At 45.9% G+C, this 20,886-nt stretch overlaps 1 protein-coding gene across 1 annotated transcript in view; it reads right to left on the bottom strand.

Annotated features, from left to right (window-relative positions):
- The window catches only part of ANAPC1 (anaphase promoting complex subunit 1), a 168,091-nt gene that overhangs the window by 132,756 nt on the left and 14,449 nt on the right, over nucleotides 1–20,886 (bottom strand). The window contains exons 2-4 of the mRNA XM_073628045.1: nucleotides 19,465–19,701; nucleotides 10,909–11,070; nucleotides 8,820–8,871 (exon numbers count right to left, since the gene is read on the bottom strand). Coding sequence (XP_073484146.1) covers nucleotides 8,820–8,871; nucleotides 10,909–11,070; nucleotides 19,465–19,677 — 427 coding nt within the window. The 5' untranslated portion in view covers nucleotides 19,678–19,701. The remainder of the gene's footprint in view (nucleotides 1–8,819; nucleotides 8,872–10,908; nucleotides 11,071–19,464; nucleotides 19,702–20,886) is intronic.

Here is a 20,886-nt window from a genome sequence, read left to right as displayed (position 1 = left end):
AGCGGGGACAGTTTGGAAGATTCAGAGCCAGCATTTGGGATTATACGAGCTCGGTGCTCGTGGGTTGAGGCGTGCGCTCATTGCTTACAAGTGAGTGCAACAACCCCCCCCCCCCCCCCCCACACTCCACTTCCCCCCTTCTGTGTCCTCCACACCAAAACGGAATTATACTATATGCTGTTCGTTTTGTCTCTGCATATGACATACCGCATCCTTAACCAACGCCATCCGCTGTACCTTTGGATTTCCCCATCTGTTGGGCTTCCACTACATATGCTGTATACCTTACAGCTGTAAGGTAAGGGGCCTGTGAACACGGAGGTGCCCCCACTGAAGAACACTCTCCCCTCCCCCCTTGTTCACCATTGGCATTCGGTCTGCATTTAGAAGTGTCACATTTGGTGGTGGGACTGTTGTCACATTTTTTTAATTTTTTGGATTATATTTGCAAGTTGCCAAGTGTTGGCGTGCTACCAACATCTACCACTGGGACTATTTAATGTACTTTTAGAAATATATTTTTTATTTATCTATTTATTTTGTTGATACTAATTACCCACTCGTTTCTTATGCCATCAGTCGACCTTAATGTCAGCATATTTATACATGCCTAAATGGATTTTATTTGATATTTTATGTGATATTTGATATTTTTTGGATTTATGCACTTTTGTAGCTGATTCACATACCCTTGTGCACTGCTTGCTGGTATTTATGTTTATCTTATATTTGATGTTAGCACTTTTGGTATGCACTACTAAGTGGTAATTTTTGTGTTTGTATTCAATTTTTTTATTTATATATTTGCATCTGTGAGTCCTTCTTCACATATTTCACTCATGTATTCAGGCCATCTGATATTTTTGTTGTATTTACTATACTATAGTCTAGTCCCCCCCCCCCCCCCCCCCTTCCTTTTTTCCTATTCCCCTGTTATCACAGCGCAACTACCACCCCCCTATTTATACTATTGTTTTGTCTGTTTTGGAGCAGTTTTTAGGTGTTGCAGCAGTGTCCCTTTAGTATAGGATTCCGCTGACAGCGCAGGAGTTTTCACTGTTTTACGCAAATCCGTCCCATCCCGATCCTCTGAAAGGGATTCCTCTCCTTTATCCCAGAGCTCCTCTTCCTGAGGGTCTTGGGAAACAGAGGAAGGCCTAGCGCGTTTTCTTCCACTGAGTGAAGATGTATTCACGGCCATTAATATCTCCTCTAAACCACTAATGGCTGAGGAAAAAAACCTCCTGTGTAATGTATACAGGGGCTGAAGTGCCGGAGGCAGGTATAGCCCCTGACCCCAATGGCTCCCTCTGGCTAGCCGTCCCTGGCCCCTCAGGGGGGGGAGGATGCTGCAGAAAGGGGGTCCTCAGAACCCAACCGAGATCCCCTAGAGTCTCTGGTTCTTGGTGTGTTTGAACCTCTTCTACCCATAGTGCAAAGCAACAAGGTAGAGGTATCACAAAATGAACACTGACTGCTGAGCGATGTAGTCCGGCTAAAAGCCCTGCTACCAAATGCCCAGTCTGGTGTTACCTTAGTAAATGCTGCCCAGGAGAATGCCTGTGTCCCACCTTACATGTGACCTTTCAGCTCTGAGTCCCTCCAGAAGGCTGTGTGCACCTGTACAGAGTGCTTTGAATAGCCTGCAGCTGGCCTGAGTGGGCGTCTAAGCACCTGTGCTCTTGGCAGCCCCCGGTGGTCACAATAGGCATAGCATGCTTTTACCTTAAAGGAGAAAACCTACTAGAATTCAAAAATTCTGTGGAATCTCCTCTTACCTTATCCAGCCGCAGGGTTCTGTTATACAGACCCAATCTTCGCCTCTCATGGTGGGCTGCGTTAGAAAAAACCATTAGAGCCTGGGGCCCCCTACGAATAGGGGGATCCACAGTTCTGGACCTGTAAAGCACCCGGCTAGAAATTAGGCTAGAAAAAACATTTTCTAATATGCGGGGTCCAGCTCTCTAAAAAGAGAAGCGTTACAGGTAAACCCTCGTTTCTTCGGACACGAGGCCCGGGTACCATCTAATTCTGCCAGGAAAGGACACCCTGAATGGATCCGGTCTGCCTGGCTTGCCCCAGTATAGGGTATAGGATCTTCCCCCTGGAGCTCAGCACAGGACATCTTTACACGTCCATCACCTAAGACACTGGCGTAAAAACTGAGGTATCCCTGCAAGGGGAGGGATTATATAGGGGGTTGAACTGTCTGATAGGGTGTGCCAGTGTCCAATCACCAGTGATACCCTATATAACCCATCAGTAATTACTGTGGCTCTGTGATGTTCGAGAAAGAAAGCTGCAGTTTCTTTAAAGTACCTTATAGCTAAAAGGCAAAACGATTTTTTTTTGTTTTGGATAGAGGGGAGAGATTAGAACACTTGTCAATTTTTATTGCTGCCTGTACCCCCCCCCCCCCTCGGGGAGAGTCACCCTCTTCATTTGTCCTGTACTGTTATCATTGAAAGTGAAAGAAAATCCCACATTTTGGGTTGTCACTAAAGAAGTAATATAGAGGGAGAATCTTCCAATGGGGACACTAGTTCTAGTGACCTGGGGGTCCCCAAGAGATTCCCTTCATTTGCAGGGATTTCCTCTCACTTCCTGTTTGGCTATGGGACAGGATGTGATGGGACAGGATGTGAAGGTAAATCTCCCCAACGGAACAAATATAGCAAAATTAAACCTTATAGGGGTTATAACCCTCCCTTACTCTATCCAAAATAGAAAAAAAAAAGTTTTGCCTATAGTTCTATTTTAAGGGAGATTTACCCATAAAAGGAAAAATATTTTCCAAAAGAGAATAAAAAGACAGGAATAAACACAACACCCGATAGGTTCTAACCATTTTATTTTAATAACAGGGGACCAGTAGGACCCCATTAGGGTTCATTACTTTTTTATTCCTTTCTGGTTTAAAAAAAAAAGTAACGACACATGTTTGCTAAGATGAATGGTGCAGCGCTAGAAATTGAGTATTAATGTCCCAATAGAAATATGAATAGCTGTACAGAGTCCTCTTCATCAGAAGGAAGTGGTAACACTCTATTTGGCAAGATCCATAATGAAAGGACACTCAGCAGGGAGATGTAAACACCATCACCAACACCCAAACAAACTGACCCTTACCATCAGTGTATGGGTTATACACGTGTGTAGAAAACAGATAGCAAGAGGTAATCTTCCTGGGATAGACAAACGATCCTCCAGTAGAGTAGCATAAACATACTCAATCCCCTCTGACCTATATGGAAGGCTTTAGATCACCTCCTTGTGGCAGGATTAAGAACCAAGTATAGTCCAGTGGGTATATGCGCCCCAAGAATCGTGGTATGTGGGGAGTAAAAAGAGAACGCTCATTGCGCAAATTCCATCAACAAGGATATTTTAGAGATGCCCAGGGACGCCCCTGATGACGCATGTTGGTGACGAAACGTTGGGCGACGAGAGACTGGCGACGCAAGACGCGGTTGGACGGTGACACGGCAGCCATCTTTGTGGTTAGAAGCGCTGGACGCTTCATACTGCTTTATATATCTTCTTACTAAATGTGAGTGGCTTTTACCTTTTATACAATAAAATATCCTTGTTGATGGAATTTGTGCAATGAGCGTTCTCTTTTTACTCCCCACATACCACGAATTCTTGAGTCGCATATACCCACTGGACTATACTTGGTTCTTAATCCTGCCACAAGGAGGAGATCTAAAGCCTTCCATATAGGTCAGAGGGGATTGAGTATGTTTATGCTACTCTACTGGAGGATCGTTTGTCTATCCCAGGAAGATTACCTCTTGCTATCTGTTTTCTACACACGTGTATAACCCATACACTGATGGTAAGGGTCAGTTTGTTTGGGTGTTGGTGATGGAGTTTACATCTCCCTGCTGAGTGACCTTTCATTATGGATCTTGCCAAATAAGCTGAGTTAGGCTTACTGGTAACTCCTTTTCTGAGAGTCTTCCAGGACAGCCCATGAGACCTTGGGCTCCTCCTACCAGGACAGGAAACACGTCACCCCCACCAGATAAAAGGGCGGTCCTCCAGGCCCATGTCAGTCTTCTCAAGAACCGTAGGACCCTGCAAAACATATGCATAATACACATAACTTCAGACAATACCGGGTGGGAATCCGGCTGTCCTGGAAGACTCTCAGAAAAGGAGTTACCGGTAAGTCTAACTCAGCTTTTCTCCAAGCGTCTTCCAGGACAGCCCATGAGACGATGAGCCAGAACTTACCAGTCTAGGGAGGGACAACTGCCTGAAGGACCTTACGACCAAACGCCTGCTCCTGAGCTGATAGGAGATCCAGGCGATAATGTTTAATGAAGGTCGAGTAACTGGACCAAGTGGCAGCCCTGCAAATTTGTTCCGGTGAGGCACCAGCCTTCTCAGCCCAAGACGTAGACAAGGCTCTAGTTGAGTGCGCAGTAACAAAAGGTGTAGGAATCTCCCTAATTTTGTAAGCTTCCAAGATGGCTTGCTTTATCCATCTAGCCAATGTGGCTTTAGATGCACTATTCCCCTTGTGAACTCCAGAAAAGAGGACAAATAAGGCATCAGTTTTCCTAAAGGTCTTGGTGACCTCAAGATAGACTAAGAGAATCCTTCTTACATCTAGAAAACTAAATTTTCTTTCTAAGTCGCCCTGGCAATACAATGTCCTGAGATCGGTGGAATTTACTTGCCACCTTGGGTAAAAAACCTGGAACGGTTCGCAAAACAACTCGATCCTCAAAAATCGTGAGGAAGGGCTCCCTTACTGATAGGGCCTGCAACTCACTTACCCTACGAGCTGAGGTAACAGCTATAAGGAACACAGTTTTTAATGTAAATAACTTAACTGACATACTTCCCAGAGGCTCAAACGGAAATTCTACCAGAGTTTGAAGTACTAGGGACAGGTCCCACGTTGGACAACTTCTCACCACTACTGGTCTGGCCCTAGAGATAGATTTGAAAAATCTGGCTATAGTGGGATTTTCCAGGAGAGAAAACTGGAGGAACACACTAATAGCTGCCGCCTGTACCTTTAAGGTACTAACAGAAAGACCTTTGTCGACACCCTCTTGGAAAAATTCCAAAATAGACGGAATATCATGAGTTAATCTTTCATTTTCAAATAACCATGAGTTAAACCTTTTCCAAACTTTGGAATATATGGCTCTAGGAACCGGCTTCCTGCAATTAACGAGAGTCCTGACTACCTTGTCAGAGAACCCTTGGGCGCTCAGTATCTTTTCTTCAGATACCAGGCCGTCAAGTTTAAGGAAACCACCTGAGGGTGTGATACTGGACCCTGCAATAATAAGTCTTCCCTTTTCGGAAGACTCAGCGGAGGCTCTGAAACCAGAGACTGTAGCAGGGAAAACCATGGCCTCTTGGGCCAAAATGGGGCAATTAGAATCAGATCTGTCTCTTCCAGCAGAAACTTTTGGAGGACTTCTGGAATCAGTCTGATTGGCGGGAAGGCATAACATAGGCCTGGAGGCCATGGGTTTGCCAGAGCATCGATCCCCAAGGCTTGGTCTGCCGGGTTCATGGAAAAGAATATCTCCGTCTTGCGGTTGTTTCCGTTTGCGAACAAATCCGCTACGGGATAACCCCATCTCTTGGTGAGGTCTGCAAAGACTTCGGGATGAAGGGACCAGTTGTCTCGGTCTATCCTGTGACGGCTGAGATAATCTGCCAAGCAATTGTTTGTCCCCTTCAGGTGTACAGCAGAAATAGAAGCTAGATTCCCCTCTGCCCATGAAAGGATCTCCTGGGCAATGGACTGAAGCCTCCAGCTTCTCGTGCCTCCCTGCTTGTTGATATACGCGACTGTCGCGATATTGTCCGTCAGAATTTGGAGGTTGTGACCCCTGATCTCCATCTGAAAAGACCGCAGGTCTCTCTGCACTGCAAGCAGCTCTCTTTGATTGGATGAGGCCCTTGCCTCCTCTGGGGACCACTCTCCCTGTGCTACTGCATTGCTGAGGTGGACCTCCCATCCCCAGGAACTCGCATCCGTGGTAATCCTTCGGGAAATGGGAAAGGACCATGGGAGACCAGCTCTCCACCACCACAGGCTTCTTTTTATCCTGTCGGGAAGCCGGTTCCTTGACTCCAGGGACCTTACGTCCCCGTGCCAGTTTCCTAAAAGAAAGACGCTGACGGAGTCTCGCCCATGGTACTGTGGGAAAACATGAGGTCATAAGACCCACTGCCCTCGACACCTGTCTCAGAGAGACCGACTGGTTGGTCTGCAATGCTGACATAGTCTGGAACACCATGGTAATCTTCTCCTGAGGAAGAAAAACTCTTTGGTTCACTGAGCAAAAATTGTAACCCAGATAAGTTACTTTCTGGGCTGGAATCAAGGACGATTTTTCTTTGTTTATCAGCCAGCCTGGGGACTGTAAGAAGTCCTGTACAGCCTGGAGATCCTCCAACAGCCTTTGGTATGATTTTGCCACTATCAGGAGGTCGTCCAAGTAAGGGATAACAGTTATCGCCTTTAACCTTAGTGGAGCCAGCGCTTCCCTCAACACCTTCGTAAAGATGCGTGGGGCTGAGGAAAGACCGAAAGGGAGGGCTTGAAATTGAAAATGTCGGGTCCCCATACCCATCTTCACTGCCAATCTCAAAAACTTTTGGAAGGCTGGATGGATAGGGATGTGAAGATAGGCATCCCTTAAGTCCAATGTGGCCATAAAGCAGTTTGGGTATAGTAGGTTTTTGATTGTAAAAACCGTCTCTATACGGAAATGCTTGTATCTGATGGACTTGTTTAAGGTCCGGAGAGTCAGGATAAGTCAAAACTTTCCTGCCGGCTTTCTGGCCACAAATACATGGGTATAGAATCCCTTGCCCTGCTCCGACTGAGGAACAGGAATCAGGACTTTTTGATCTAATAAGTCTCCCATCTGGAGACCCAGAGCCCTCGCTTTCTCCTGATCTTGTGGAGGAAATGTGACCAACAAACGTTCTGGTGGTTGGTGAACAAACTCCAGCCTGTACCCGTTGGTCACTAGGTCCAGGATGAAGGGGCTCAGAGTGACTGCTGCCCACTGTGGGATGAAGGCCCTCAATCTCCCTCCCACCGGGGAACACAAGTCACTGTGGCTTGGCGGGCTGTTGAGGAGGGTTAAACAGCATTCCCCCTTTGCCTCTGCCTTTGTGCCCAGTCCAATGCTTTTTCGGCCTGCTGTCCTTTTCTCTTTGACTCTGTTGCCTGCTTTGGCCACGAAAAAATTTTCTGGCTGTCGGAACTCTCTTTTTCTCTGGAAACGCCTTTTTCTTATCAGCCGTGCGTTCGAGTGCCTCCTGTAGACCTGGGCCAAATAAATGATCGCCAGTTAAAGGAAGGCCACAAAGGCGCAACTTGGAGGCAGAGTCCCCTTACCAGGTCTTAAGCCAAAGGCTTCTTCTGGCCGAGTTCACTAGAGCCGAAGTCCTGGCCGACATTCTTACCAACTCAGCGGAAGAATCTGCCAAAAAACCCACTGCCTGAAATAGGAGAGGAAAAGACTTTAAAATTTGCTCTCTGGAGGTACCTGCTGACAGATTTGACGGAATCTGAGTCAACCAAACCTCCAGATTTCTGGCCACACAAGTGGAAGCCAGAGCTGGTTTCAGGTTTCCAACCGCTGAGTCCCAGGCTCTGTGGAGAAGGATATCCCCCCCTCTTGTCCTTCGGATCCTTAAGCGTGCCCATATCATCGAACGCTAGGTCCAAGTTTTTTGAAACCTTTGAAAGAGGTGCGTCTAACTTGGGATTCTTATTCCATGGCTGCGCAGTGTCCTCATCAAAAGGAAACCTCCTTTTTTAGGTTACTAGAGAAGAATGGTTTTCTCTCAGGATTATCCCATTCCAGTTTAATAGTATCAACCAAAGAACTATGAACTGGAAAAACTCTCGATTTTCTCTTATGCAATCCTTTATACATAAGATTATGTTTGGATAACTGAACCTGTTCCTCTTTTAATTTAACACCAGCAGCCAGCGTTCTTTGTTTGCGCTGTTTATGGAGACTGGAACCTCGTCTCCAGATGATGACGTCATATGCCCCACAAGTAACCCTCTCCAGGCACTTCCTGTGGGCCAGCTTGGAGCGCAATAGCTCCGCCCCCTCGAGCGCTGCGGCTTCCTCCATTCCCTGCTCAGATCAGCCACGCTGTCGGCAGGGAAGGACAACCGATGCTCAGCTAAGCTATAGTGCAATGCACTGCGCTAGGGGGCCCGACCTCACACCGGTCCTGGCCCTCTCCAGGCACTGAGGACAGGGAACAGCAGCATAGCCAACCTCCCCAGCGGTGTGCTGCTTCTGGCTGAGGAAGAGGTAAGAGATATGCCCCAGAAAATAGCCATACAAAGCCCCTGCTTATAAGGCCTATGGGAGCAGGTTCCAGGAACATGTTACCCCCCGTCCGGAGGAAACACAAATAACTGACATGGGCCTGGAGGACCGCCCTTTTATCTGGTGGGGGTGACGTGTTTCCTGTCCTGGTAGGAGGAGCCCAAGGTCTCATGGGCTGTCCTGGAAGACGCTTGGAGAAAAATTAGTATTAATGTCCCAATAGAAATATGAATAGCTGTACAGAGGACTCTGTACAGCTATTCATATTTCTATTGGGACATTGATACTCAATTTCTAGCGCTGCACCACTCCTCTTAATATCTCTTCAATTGTATCCAGCAATTTTTTGTTTTAGTAGCTTTTATTTTACTACAAATTAAGCGCAACAGATTTTGTTTTTTATCTTTGACACATGTTTACTGTCAGTAATATTGACTCTTCTTTGAATTAAAACAATCCAAAAACAAACTAGCTTACCTTCTGTATCTTCAGATTTATTGCCGAGTACAGTAAAGTCACACCACAGAGCCTGGAAATAAAGCAGCATAGAAATCTTTATTTGAAATATACCTAATACATATTGGCCAGACTGTTATATGCTGTTACTCATTAACAGCCAGATAGAGATAATTTATAATTATGTATAGCGCCTGTAAAGCGCCTCTCACGCCTGCCCAGTGTGAAAGCCTAAGTGCTTTCACATTGGGGCGGTGCGCTTGCAAAACGGGGAAAAAAGTTTTGCAAGCAACATCTTTGGGGCGGTTTGAGAGCGGTGTATACACCGCTCCCAAAACACTCTGGCCATTGAAATGAATGGGCAGCACTGCTGAAGCGCCTGCAAAGTGCTTCGGCAGCGCCGCAACACTGGCGCTTTTAACTTTTTCTTCGGCCACTAGCGAGGGTTAAAAGCGCCCTGCTAGCGGCCGAAAAGCGCCGCTAAAACTAGCAACGCTTTACAGCTAGTGCCGGGGCGGTTTCAGTGTGAAAGTAGCCTGAGAGAGAGAGCTGTGCATGATGTCATACGCCTATGCTTTTTACCAGAAAAGAAACAGGAAGTGGGCTGTATAAGGTATTTACTGGCAGAAAAAAATGTTTTACTATCGAAAGTTAAAACAACAAGGGCAGAAGATTTAACAGATGGAAAGTTGAAAAAATTACCAAAGGCCAGCGCCAAGGGGTTAAAGAATATGTAAACCCAACATTTCATATTACTGATATGTGCCTGTTGTACCATGTACTGTACTCGTATGAAAAAAGTATCCTGTTCTCTTTGCATTGTTTCCTTTATGAAAAATCCCTGATGTTCCTGCCAGTCCCTCTGCTTTCCTATTAAATTATGACCACACTAGGCATGAGAGCACAGCGTGGTCAATTCTATAGCTGTGCTGGGAACTCAATGTGCTCTCCTACAATGATCAGACTTGTCCTGATGACCCACCTCCCCACCTCCACACAGCCTTTCATTGGGAAGATCAGTGTACTGCTGTTTCTCCTCCTCCAGCTCTTATGCAGCTGAGAACAAAAAAAACTAACAAAAAAAGAGAGAGAAAAAAAAAAAAGGATGTATTTATAATTTTTTCTTATATCTATACACAAATGTTTTGCCTTTCATTTTATTTTAAACTGAATAGGTTGTTTTACAAGGTGATCGTTTACACTAACTTTAAGCAATCTGAGAAGTTAGGTCTTAGGTCCCTCTTCACTGCTCCTGGCCCCTCCCTCCTGTCGAGTGCCCCCACAGCAAGCAGCTTGCTATGGGGGCATCCGAGCCGAGCTGTGGGTCTGCGTGTCCATTCAGACACGGAGCTGCTTTTCGGCCCATACCCCTCTCTCTACCGATTGGCTAACTGACTTTGATTGACAGCCACAGGAGGCAATGGCGCCGCTGCTGTGTCTCAGCCAATCAGGAGGGAGAGTCAGGAACGGCCGAGGGACTTGTGGACATCGCTGGATAGAGATGGGGCTCCGGTAAGCATTAGGGGGGCTGATGCATACAGAAGGTTTTTTTTATCTTAATGCGTAGAATGCATTAAGATAAAAAAACCTTCTGCCTTTACAACTCCTTTAAGCACTAGTATGGCCTTACAATGGCCATACTGCTGCTTTGATTATAGGGGGGGGAAAAAAAAAAAAAAAAAAAAAAGAAAAAAAAAAAATGCACCCAATTATAAATAGTTATAAAGATGTGCTTTAAAAAAATGTGTTTAGACATTTGCTGGTTTCGACTCTGAAGCAAGGGAAATATTATTTACTTCAATATATGGGGGTGTAAAGAAAAGGTGCCAGGTTGAGAGCCAGGTCACATGTCTTATTAAAGCCATGGGACCAGCCTCTACTATCACAAAGTACTCACAGCAGTGTTATGCAGAGAACACTCAAACGGCCCCTGCAGGCTCCACACCATGGCCTACATTTTATTATTGGCACATAAAATGTAGGCACAGTGTGGAAAAAACACCATGTTGTCCATCGCAGAATGAATAGTAGCATTCACTCTTGATAATAAATAGCCCCCATGAGTATAAAGCATGTAGTTCCAATTGATAATATAGATATTTGGTTTTACCTGTACAACCGGGCTGTCAACGGTAAATGCTTTAAAGACTGATGATGCATTCATTTTACTCCCTTTGCTCCAGATCACCATGTTCCCTGCCACATACAGCTCTTCATCATACTCCACATCTTCCCCAGGGTCACCAACACCTTTCCTTAGCTGCCAACTTTCCTAAAAGAACATATTAAAAAATGAGTAAAAACAGAGGAATAAATTCCAGCACACGCTATTGTAAACTGTAAACCACAGTCCCATGACATTTTCTTGCCATTAACAAAAGCACCTACACACAGAAAGGGTCAGTTCACACACAACGTACAGCTGCCGGAGAGGTAAACCGCTGCGGTTTCCTCTCCGGCAGCTACACGTTGTGGCTGCGATAAGAGGTGGTGTGGTGTGCGATCCAGTGCACACACGGCTCCCTTTTTATTTCTCACTTAACTTTATTTGAAGTGTACAAACAATTGTTTTCTGTGTGTCCCATTTACACTGCAACACAGCCTGAAGCTTCGATAAAATGCAGACATGCTGCATTTTACTGCAGTACACTGTACAGGATCGCACATCACGTGACATGAATGAAGTACTTTTTTTAGGGTGTCCTTACGGTGACTGGTGTTTTACACTGCAGTAAAATACCAGTTATCACACTATGTGTGAATACAGCCAAAACCTTACTCAACAAATCTGTGGCCATGAAACCATTTACTAAATACTAAACATGGCATGCCATAACGATACTACCAGTGTTACCATTTGGAGGATAGAAACATGGCAGCCGTATGTGGCTATAAATAACAGAAGGGCTTAGTTCCACTTTCACTCACCACCGATTTTGCCCTTGGACAAACTAGGCTCCAATTACTACACAGTTATGTGGTGACCCACCACAAACATGTCCACGCCCCTATTTGGGTCCTAATCCATAGTTTAACCGCTTCCGGAGCGCGCCACAAAATTTTTTCGCGTCAGGACGGCCCGGCTGGGCAAAATCACGTACCTGTAGGATGATTCGTGCACGCGGTTTAGGGGGGAGCGTGCACCGCTCCCGCTGTGATTGGATGCGGCGACCTGCTGATTGTTTACAGGAGAGACGGATCAGCGGTCTGCTTGTGTAAACAAGGCAAACTGCGGATCTCTCAGGAAGGAAAAGAGAGATCTTGTGATTCAGCTAAGCTGAATCACGGATCTCTCTTTTCCTTCAGTGTGACACTGCCCCACACAGTTAGTAAGCACCTCCCACATTTAACCCTTGGATCGCCACTGATGTTAACCCTTTCCCTGCCAGTGTCATTTATACAGTAATCAGAGCCTTTTTATAGCACTGATCACTGTATTGGGGCCACATCGCAGATCCCCGCCATTACCAGTAAGAAATAAATAAGTCTCTATATCTATCCCGTAGTTTGTAGATGCTATAACTTTTGCGCAAACCAATCAATATACACTTATTGGGAATTTTTTTTAACAAAAATATGTAGCAGAATACATATTGGCCTAAATTGATAATTGTTTTTTACATTTTTTTTGGATATGTATTTTAGCAGAAAGTAAAAAGGCATAGTTAAACTTACCGGTGACGGCATTTCTAAGAGCCTTTCAGGACAACCTTGGAGAGAGCGCAGCTCTGCCCATTTTCCAGGAAACACATGCAGCCTTTAAAGAGGAAGTAAACCCTGATGGGTTTACTTCCTCTTTGTTTCCCTGCAAAGGTAAAGCATAATGGCATAAAGCACTTATCTGACACAGGAGCCTGTGATGTCACCGCTGTCCCTTCTCCTACGGAGCCTCCATCTTCTTTCCGGGTATCGTGGCTCCGGCGCTGTGATTGGCCGGAGCCGCAATGACGTCACTCCCGCGCATATCGCTGTTAGCAGCGGCATGCTCAGTGCGCCTGCGCATGCGCCGTAGACAGTGGTGCCTGTCTTTTTGCAAATATCTCCTAAACCGTGTAGGTTTAGGAGATATTTCTTGGACCTACAGGTAAGCCTTAATCTAGGCTTACCTGTAGGTCAAAGTCATCTGTAAGGGTTTACAACCAATTTAAATCCCTCTTCCACCATGGCCTCAGTTATTGTGGTCTCCGACAAACTGGAAAACAAAGCACAGAAAATCACAAACAACCATGATAGACACTTAAAACCACTTCTAAAGATACAAAGGGAGCGAAGTAACGGTTGTCCTGAAAGGTTCTTAGAAATACTGTCACCGGTAAGTCTAACTATGCCTTTCTCAAATCGCCTTTCAGGACAACCTTGGAGAGGATAACCGAGAAACTTACCCTAGGGTGGGACTACTGCCTGCAGTACCTTCCCGCCAAAGGCTTGATCTGCGGCGGACAGTAAGTTTAACCTATAATGTCGGAAGAAATGTTGAGTAGTTGGACCAAGTAGCAGCCTTGCAAATTTGATCAGGCGTAGCACCGGCCCTCTCGGCCCAGGAGACTGCCGTTGACCTTGTGGAATGAGCAGCAATACCTGAGGGGGGTATTTCTCCTTTAGCTTCATAGGCCTCCGTAATTGCCCATCTAAGCCATCTGCCCAATGTGCTCTTAGAAGCTTTCTCCCCTTTGCGAGAAACTGAGAAAATCACAAAGAGGGCATTTGATTTTCTGAACTCCTTGGTGACTGATAAAAAAATGAAGCAGGCATCTCCTTACATCCAATGTGTGGAAAGCTTCTTCTCCTGGATTGGCAGGAGCTGAGGAGAAAGTGGGCAAAACTATTTCCTGCGAACGATGAAAGGTTGAAGAAACTTTGGGTAGGATCCGTTTGAAGGATCACTCGGTCTGGAAAAACTTTAAAGAAACGGTTCTGTGACTGCCAGGGCCTGAAGCTTACTGACTCTTCTTGCCGAAGTGATGGCAACTAGGAATATTGTTTACAGAAATACATTTTTTTAAGGATGCTACCTGTAAGGGTTCAAACGGAGCCCCCATGAGACCCTGTAAAACAATAGATAAGTCCAAGCTGGGAAAAACTTTGAGGGCCACAGGCCTATTTCGTGCCAGTGCCCTGAAGAACCTTGAAATTAAGACTTCTCTGAATAGAGTTTTTCAAAATAAACTAAAAGAGCCGCCACCTGGGTTTTTAGGGTGTTGGCTGCCAGTCCCTTTTCCATTCCATCATGGAGAAATTCTAGGACTGACACAACGCTGTTGACCTGAAAGCTTTTAGAGGTACACCAGGAATTAAACTTCTTCCAGACCTTCAGGTATATGGCCCGAATTACCTCTTTTCTACTGGAGAGTAGGGTCTTTACTAGTTTATCGGATAAAGCTTTGGATTTTAGGAGGTCTTCCTCAGAAGCCATGCAGTCAGATGCAACCGGTCTGCTTCCAGATGAATCACAGAGCCCTGTGTTAGAAGGTCCTTTCTGAGCGGCAGCCTCCATGGAGGTTCTGTGGCCAAATTTAGTAGTGTTGCAAACCAGGGTCTTTTTGGCCAAAAGGGAGTGACCGGGATCATATTGTTTTTTTCTTCTCTGAATTTCCTTAGGACTACTGGTATCAGCGGAAAGGGGGAAAGGCATAGCACAGCTGGTAATGCCACAGTTGTGCAAGAGCATCTATGCCTATAGCCTGGTCTTCTCTGTGAAGATAAAAAGAATCTCTGTACCTTTGCGTTCTGTTGGCTGGCAAACAGGTCTACTTGGGGTTGCCCCCACGCTTTGGAGATTATTAAGAAAACTTCTTGGTTCAGGCTCCACTCTGCTTCCACCGCCTTCCTTCTGCTGAGTAGGTCTGCTAGCACATTCGGAGAACCCTTTAGGTGAACTGCCGACAGAGAGGCCACATTCTGTTCCACCCAAGAAAGTAGTTGACTGGCTAGATCTAGGGTTGTCCCGATACCACTATTTTAGGACCGAGTACAAGTACCGATACTTTTTTCGAGTACTCGCAGATACCGATTACCGATACTTTTTTTTTTTTTTTGTCACGTGGTGGGTTTTTTTTTTTTTACAATGCTTTCTTTTTTTTCTTTCTTTTTTTTTTAGGGGGGGGGGGGGTGAACGGTGGCTGTGTTTTTTTTTTTTTACAATAATATTTTTTTTATTCTTTATTGCAATATGTGTTTTTTTTTTTTTTTTAATCAGCCCTGTGGGGGGGCTTTGGTAAGATATCAGGGGTCTTAACGGACCCCTGATATCTCCCCCTTGAGACAGAGAAAGAGACAGAGGATAGAGATTCCCCAGTCCCTTTCTCTGCAGCCTCAGCTGCACTGAAAATGAATGGAGAGAAAACAGCGGATCCTCTCCATTCATAAACTGAGATATCGTAATCACGGGAGATTACAATGTTTCAGTTATGTGAATGGACAGAGTCAGCTGACTCTGTCCATTCACACAGCGGAGAGGGACAGCAGAACGGAGGGGGACAGAGTAAGAGAGAGGGACAGCGGAACGGAGGGGGACAGAGAAGGAGAGGGGGACAGCGGAACGGAGGGGTACAGAGGAACGGAGGGGGCATGGAGGATGAGGTGACAGTCAGCGGTGATCACTTGAGTTACAAGCACCGATCACCGCTGTATGTCACTAAAGCAGCTGAAAGCCGCGGGGGGAGAAGCTTGTAACTCCCCCACACGCCGATCACCGCTGACTGTACAGGTATCGCGGAAGCATCGGAGCATTTGCCCGAGTACAAGTACTTGGGCAAATGCTCGGTATCGGTGCCGATACCAGTATCGGTATCGGGACAACCCTAGCTAGATCCATAAGACCTCTGCTCCTGGTTCCTCCTTGCTTGAGCACGTATTCTACAGTGATCATATTGTCTGAGTGGACCTGAACGTGATGTCCCTTCACTGCTTGTTGAAAAGGTAGAAGACCGAGAAAGATGGCCTTCAGTTCCCGCCAGTTTGACGATTTTCGGGCTGTTGTCTTGGACCAGACCCCTTGAGAGGTTTGGCCTTCCAGGTGGGCTCCCCAACCCCAGGAACTCGCGTCTGCTGTTAGACGCTTGTCTAGTGGAAAGACCCAGAAGAGACCTTTCGTCAGGTTGGCGGAGTCCCTCCACCACCAGAGTGCACGTTTTACCTTTGAGATAAGTTTAAACTGCTTTTCCAACGACACCTGATATGACCCAGTCTGTAAGATGTTCATCTGGAGTGGTCTGGAATGAAGTTTGGCCCACTGTACTGCTGGGATCGATGCCGTGAGAAGTCCTAACACTGCCATGGCTGATCGGACTGAGATTGAAACATTCGTCTGAATCCGTTTTACTGCAGAAAGAATCTTCTCCAATTTCACCTGTGGCAGAAAAAACTTTTTGAAGCACCGAGTTTATGGTATAGCCCAGAAACATAATTTGCTGTCTTGGTTCTAGATCTGACTTCTCCAGATTGAGGAGCCACCCTAGGTTCTTGAGGCGAGTCTGTGATACCTGAAGATTTGTCACAACTTGTTCCCTGGAGTCCACAAAGAACAGGTCATCCAGATATGGAATGACAAATCCCTATCAACTTCAGAGGCTCCAGAGCTTCCGCCATTATTTTTGTGAAAATTCTGGGGGAAGACGAGAGTCTGAAAGGCAGAGCTTTGAACTGAAGATGCCAAACCGATGACCCTAGGTTGAGGGCCAACCAGAGGAAACATTGGGAAGCCTGAGCAATCAGGACTTGTAGGTAAGCATCCTATAGATCTAGGGATGCAATGAAGCAGTCTGGAGTCAACAGTTTCGTTACTGAATGGATTGTGCCCATGCGGAAATGTTTGTAACAAATTCATGTTTAGGATCTTTAGGTTCAGAATCAATCCTGAAACTTCCGAGGGCTTTTTCACCAGAAAGATGTGGGAATAGAAGCCTCAGCCCTCATGATGTTTCGGGACCTGGACAATCACTTCTTGTTGAATCAGATCCTGTAATAGGTTCATCATTGCTGAAGCTTTGTCTTGATCCCTTGGAAGAGCCGTAACGTAAAACCTGCTTGGGGGGGGGCTCTGAAAACTCCAGACTGTATCCCTGGGAGAGAACATTCCTTATGAACAGGCTTGAAGATGTTCTGTTCCATTGTAGGAGAAAGGCAGACAATCTTCCCCCTACTGGGGTGAGATTGTCACTTGTTTTTGGGGGGCTGGTCTGGGGGAGATCTGAAGAGAACTCCTTCTCTTCCCCTACCCTTTTGAGAGACCCAATACATTTTAACCAATGGTTTCTTTTTGGAAGGGAAAGCTTTTTTCTTGTCGGCTGTCCTGTCCATCATTGTTTCCAGGCCTTGACCGAAAAGAAGACCCCCCGAGAAGGGTAAGCCACATAACTTAATCTTGGAGGCTGTGTCTCCAAAACAATTTTTAGCCAGACAGCGCGTCAGGCTGAATTCACCAGTGCTGATGACCTTGCTGCCATTTTAATTGATTCAGCTGTTGCGTCGGCCATGTATTTCACTGCCTTCAGTATTAACGGGAAGGATTCCAAAAGATCTTTCCATGGCGTCCCCGCCTCTACATGGCTCTTCAGCTTTTCCACCCAGCATTCTAGGTTCCTTGCAACAACCGTGGAAGCCATAGCTGGTTTGAGGCTGGCCGATGTGGAATCCCACGCTTTTTTCAAGAGGGAGTCTGCCCTTTTATCCATCGCATCCTTCAGCACCCTCATGTCCTTGAAAGACAGGTCTGTGCGACGGGACACTTGAAGCGTCTATCAACCCGCAGTTTCTTATTCCACACCTCAGACTCCTTGTCTTCAAAGGGAAACCGCCTCCTAAGGGTCTCGGAAAGGAAGGGGCCTGTTTCAGGGTCCTTCCATTCTTTCTTGACCATATCCGATAGAACTCTATGGACTGGGAACACTGTGTTTGGTGTCATCCACACCCTGGTACATTCTATTGTGCACCTTCTCTTCCTGGATGTCGAGGGTCATGTAAATTGCTTTCAAAAGATCGTCCACTTCCTCTAAAGACAGTTTGTACCTAGAGGCTCTGCTATCGTCTTCCTCCTTGTCATCTGAATCCTTGAGGGAGGGAAGAGTACTTGCCCCCTTGTCCACAACCTCTACGGGCCTAGAGGTAGATGCCCTGGGGCTAGATGGTTATTGCTGGGGTTCAACCTGGCCTGCCGGACTTTAGACCAGCAATGACTGAACCCAGCCAGCTCGTGAGTTCACGTACTGAGGAAAATAAGTCCCTATATTGCTGGGATGTTTCCTCTTCGACAGGTCCTTAATGCAGGACCTGCACATTGCCTTTTGCCAAGACTCTCTGAGGGGGTTTTTGCATGAAGAGCATTTCCTCTGACTGGGTGGGTTTGAATATTTAGATTTCCCTAAAACTTTTTCCTGAAATGAGAATGACAACATTTCACTAAAGGTTCTTAAACCTTCCTGCCCCCTAGTGCAAAGTAACACAGACCACCACCAGCAAAGAAAGAGAGATGCCCCTCAGTGTAAAATCCAATTTACTGCAACCACCATAACCAAACTGCAGGGTCCGAGAGAAGTAACCTCTCACCCTGCAGTAACAGGCTCCCTACAGGGAGGAACACATAAAAAAAAAAAAAAAAAAAAAAACAAACACACACAACATAATCCCATATGGAGAAGAATAAAGGCACTGTACCCCTCTTACCTGGGGCGCCTGTTTCCACCGTAGCTGTCGGTCTCTCGTCCATTATAGTAGAAAGCGCAGCAGGGAATGAGAAGACTCATCTGTTTTTAAATTTCCTGGTTCCGGCGTCATCAGCGAGGGTCGGAAGGGGTAGCACCAGTGGATAGACCCATCCCCTTGGCCTCTGCATTCCAGGCGAGGGGAACCACTTGTCGCCACGCCCCCACAGAAAGCCACGTCACCACACGTGACGTCACCCGCCAGTCAGGACCCGGAACCGTGATGCAGGACATGCCGCTGATCAATGACAGCGAACTGCCCGGCCACCTGAGCCATACCTCAGACCCCAGGCACACCGACACGGACACCTCCTGCTGACCATTGCTCCCCTGAGCTTGGAGAGGCTGGGGACTCCGGAACCCCCTTCGCTCATGCCGGGAAGGTGCTGGGATGGTCACTGCACTCCAAGCAGGAAAAAAAACAAAACACTAAGGTAAGCCCTTTTCCCTCCACCCTGAAGAGAGCGCAGCTCCCTGGTTCCAGCATGCACTTCCACCATGGCGGAGGAAACACACTAACTGAGGCCATGGTGGAAGAGGAGGGATTTAAAGGCTGCATGTGTTTCCTGGAAAATGCGCAGAGCTACGCTCTCTCCAAGGTTGTCCTGAAAGGCGATTTGAGAAAATTTTTTTTTTTTTTTTCAAAATTGTCTCAAAATTTTTTGTTTATAGCGTAAAAAATAAAAAACACAGAGGCGATCAAATACCACCAAAAGAAAGCTCTATTTGTGGGAAAAAAGGACATCAGTTTTATTTGGGTACAGCATTGCACGACTATGCAATTTTCAGTTAAAGCGACGCAGTGCCGTATCGCAAAAAAATGGCCTGGTCATTAAGGGCATAAATCCTTCCAGGGCTGAAGTGGTTAAGAAACACTAAAGATCAAACTTAGTTTTAGCCACAGCATAACAGGTATGAGAAGCGAAGGCCAGACCATGAAGTTCATGGATATATCATTTCTAACTTACCTTGTGTTTCTCATGGATGGTCACCTCTCGAAGGGATCCCACCAAGCCTGCAGCCCCATCAGAGGACCAGAGCTCAGAGGCTGGCTGAAGCTGCCGCAGCTGGAGATTCAATGCATTGGGGTGGTGCTTGCTTTGTTCACGACCAAAAGGAACAAACTCCTGCAAATCCCCTGCTGCAATCATTGTCTGCCTCTCTTCATAGATGTTCGACATGGGTTCCAAATATCCACATTATTTCTGAAAAAGTAGATCAAGTTTGGATGAAAACAATCCTTAAATGAAAGCCGTCAATTGACGCACATAAAGAAAATTTCAAGAGATTCTCAATTAAACAGAATATCTTTTTACTTAGAAAAAAAAAAAAGGATTATCTAATCCATTGAGTGGGTAAAAAAACAAAAGTAGCAGTGTAAAGAAAAACAAACTAGTGCATTTCTCATCTTAAAAGCAGGTTAAAAGCCCCCACAGACCTGCATTTCACGCTTCTTTCTGGAGCCCATGGGTATAGTCAACAAAACTATATAAGATACCATCAGCTGTGTAATTGTTGCTTGATTGGTTAATAAAGAAGTATACTGTGTGCATGGTGTGACCTCAATCTTGTCCACCAATTTTATATTTGCCGCTGACCACTATACCTAACAAAGGCCGGTGCCAAAGCTGTCTACTCAGTGAATACCTATAATCCTTATAAAATCTTCAGGTGTATTAGGTGCTACATATAAGGTAAAAACATGATACAAACAATCCCTAAAATAATTAATTTTATTTGACATCAATATAAAAAGGCTTGAACGAGATCCACAGAATACGCAAACAGCAGCAACTTTTATATAATACATAAGTAACCCTCAACACCTCAACAAGCCCACTAATCAGCAAGTTTTCAAATCTTTACAATTCTGTACATAAGAATTCTTTCTATTAAGCTGAAACTGATTCTTGCAGCGGGATGGGGACAATACCTAACGTGTTTCCCAGCTCAAAAGATCTGCTTCATCACGACATACAGTACACATAAAAACAATACATCAACCAAGTAGTGGACCCACGCTGTATTCCCATTCAGATGAAGCTAGTAGGAGACACAAAAAGGATCCTTAATCTCTAGAACCAAGGATCCTTGGCATCCAGAGTCTGTAAGTAATCATTAATGTAAAAATTCACAATGCAGCCTAGGAATGTGCTCCCCCTTTTTGGTTGGGGCGGGGGTCCAATGGACCTGCTGGACAAGCATATGAGCTTCCTTCTTTCTCCTCCAGAAACCATGATTCATTTAGGCTCCATTCATACATATGCAAATTGGATGCGGTTTCCAGCATCCAATTCGCATGACAGGAGTGTGACCGGCTCTTAATAGAGCCAGTTCACACACCTCCAGGGCGGCCGCAATCCACCATAAAAAAGGGCCCTGTCTCCTTT

Source organism: Aquarana catesbeiana, linkage group LG04, assembly GCF_042186555.1.
Source record: "Aquarana catesbeiana isolate 2022-GZ linkage group LG04, ASM4218655v1, whole genome shotgun sequence".
NCBI lineage: Eukaryota > Metazoa > Chordata > Amphibia > Anura > Ranidae > Aquarana > Aquarana catesbeiana.
This window is presented reverse-complemented; position numbering and strand designations above follow the sequence as displayed.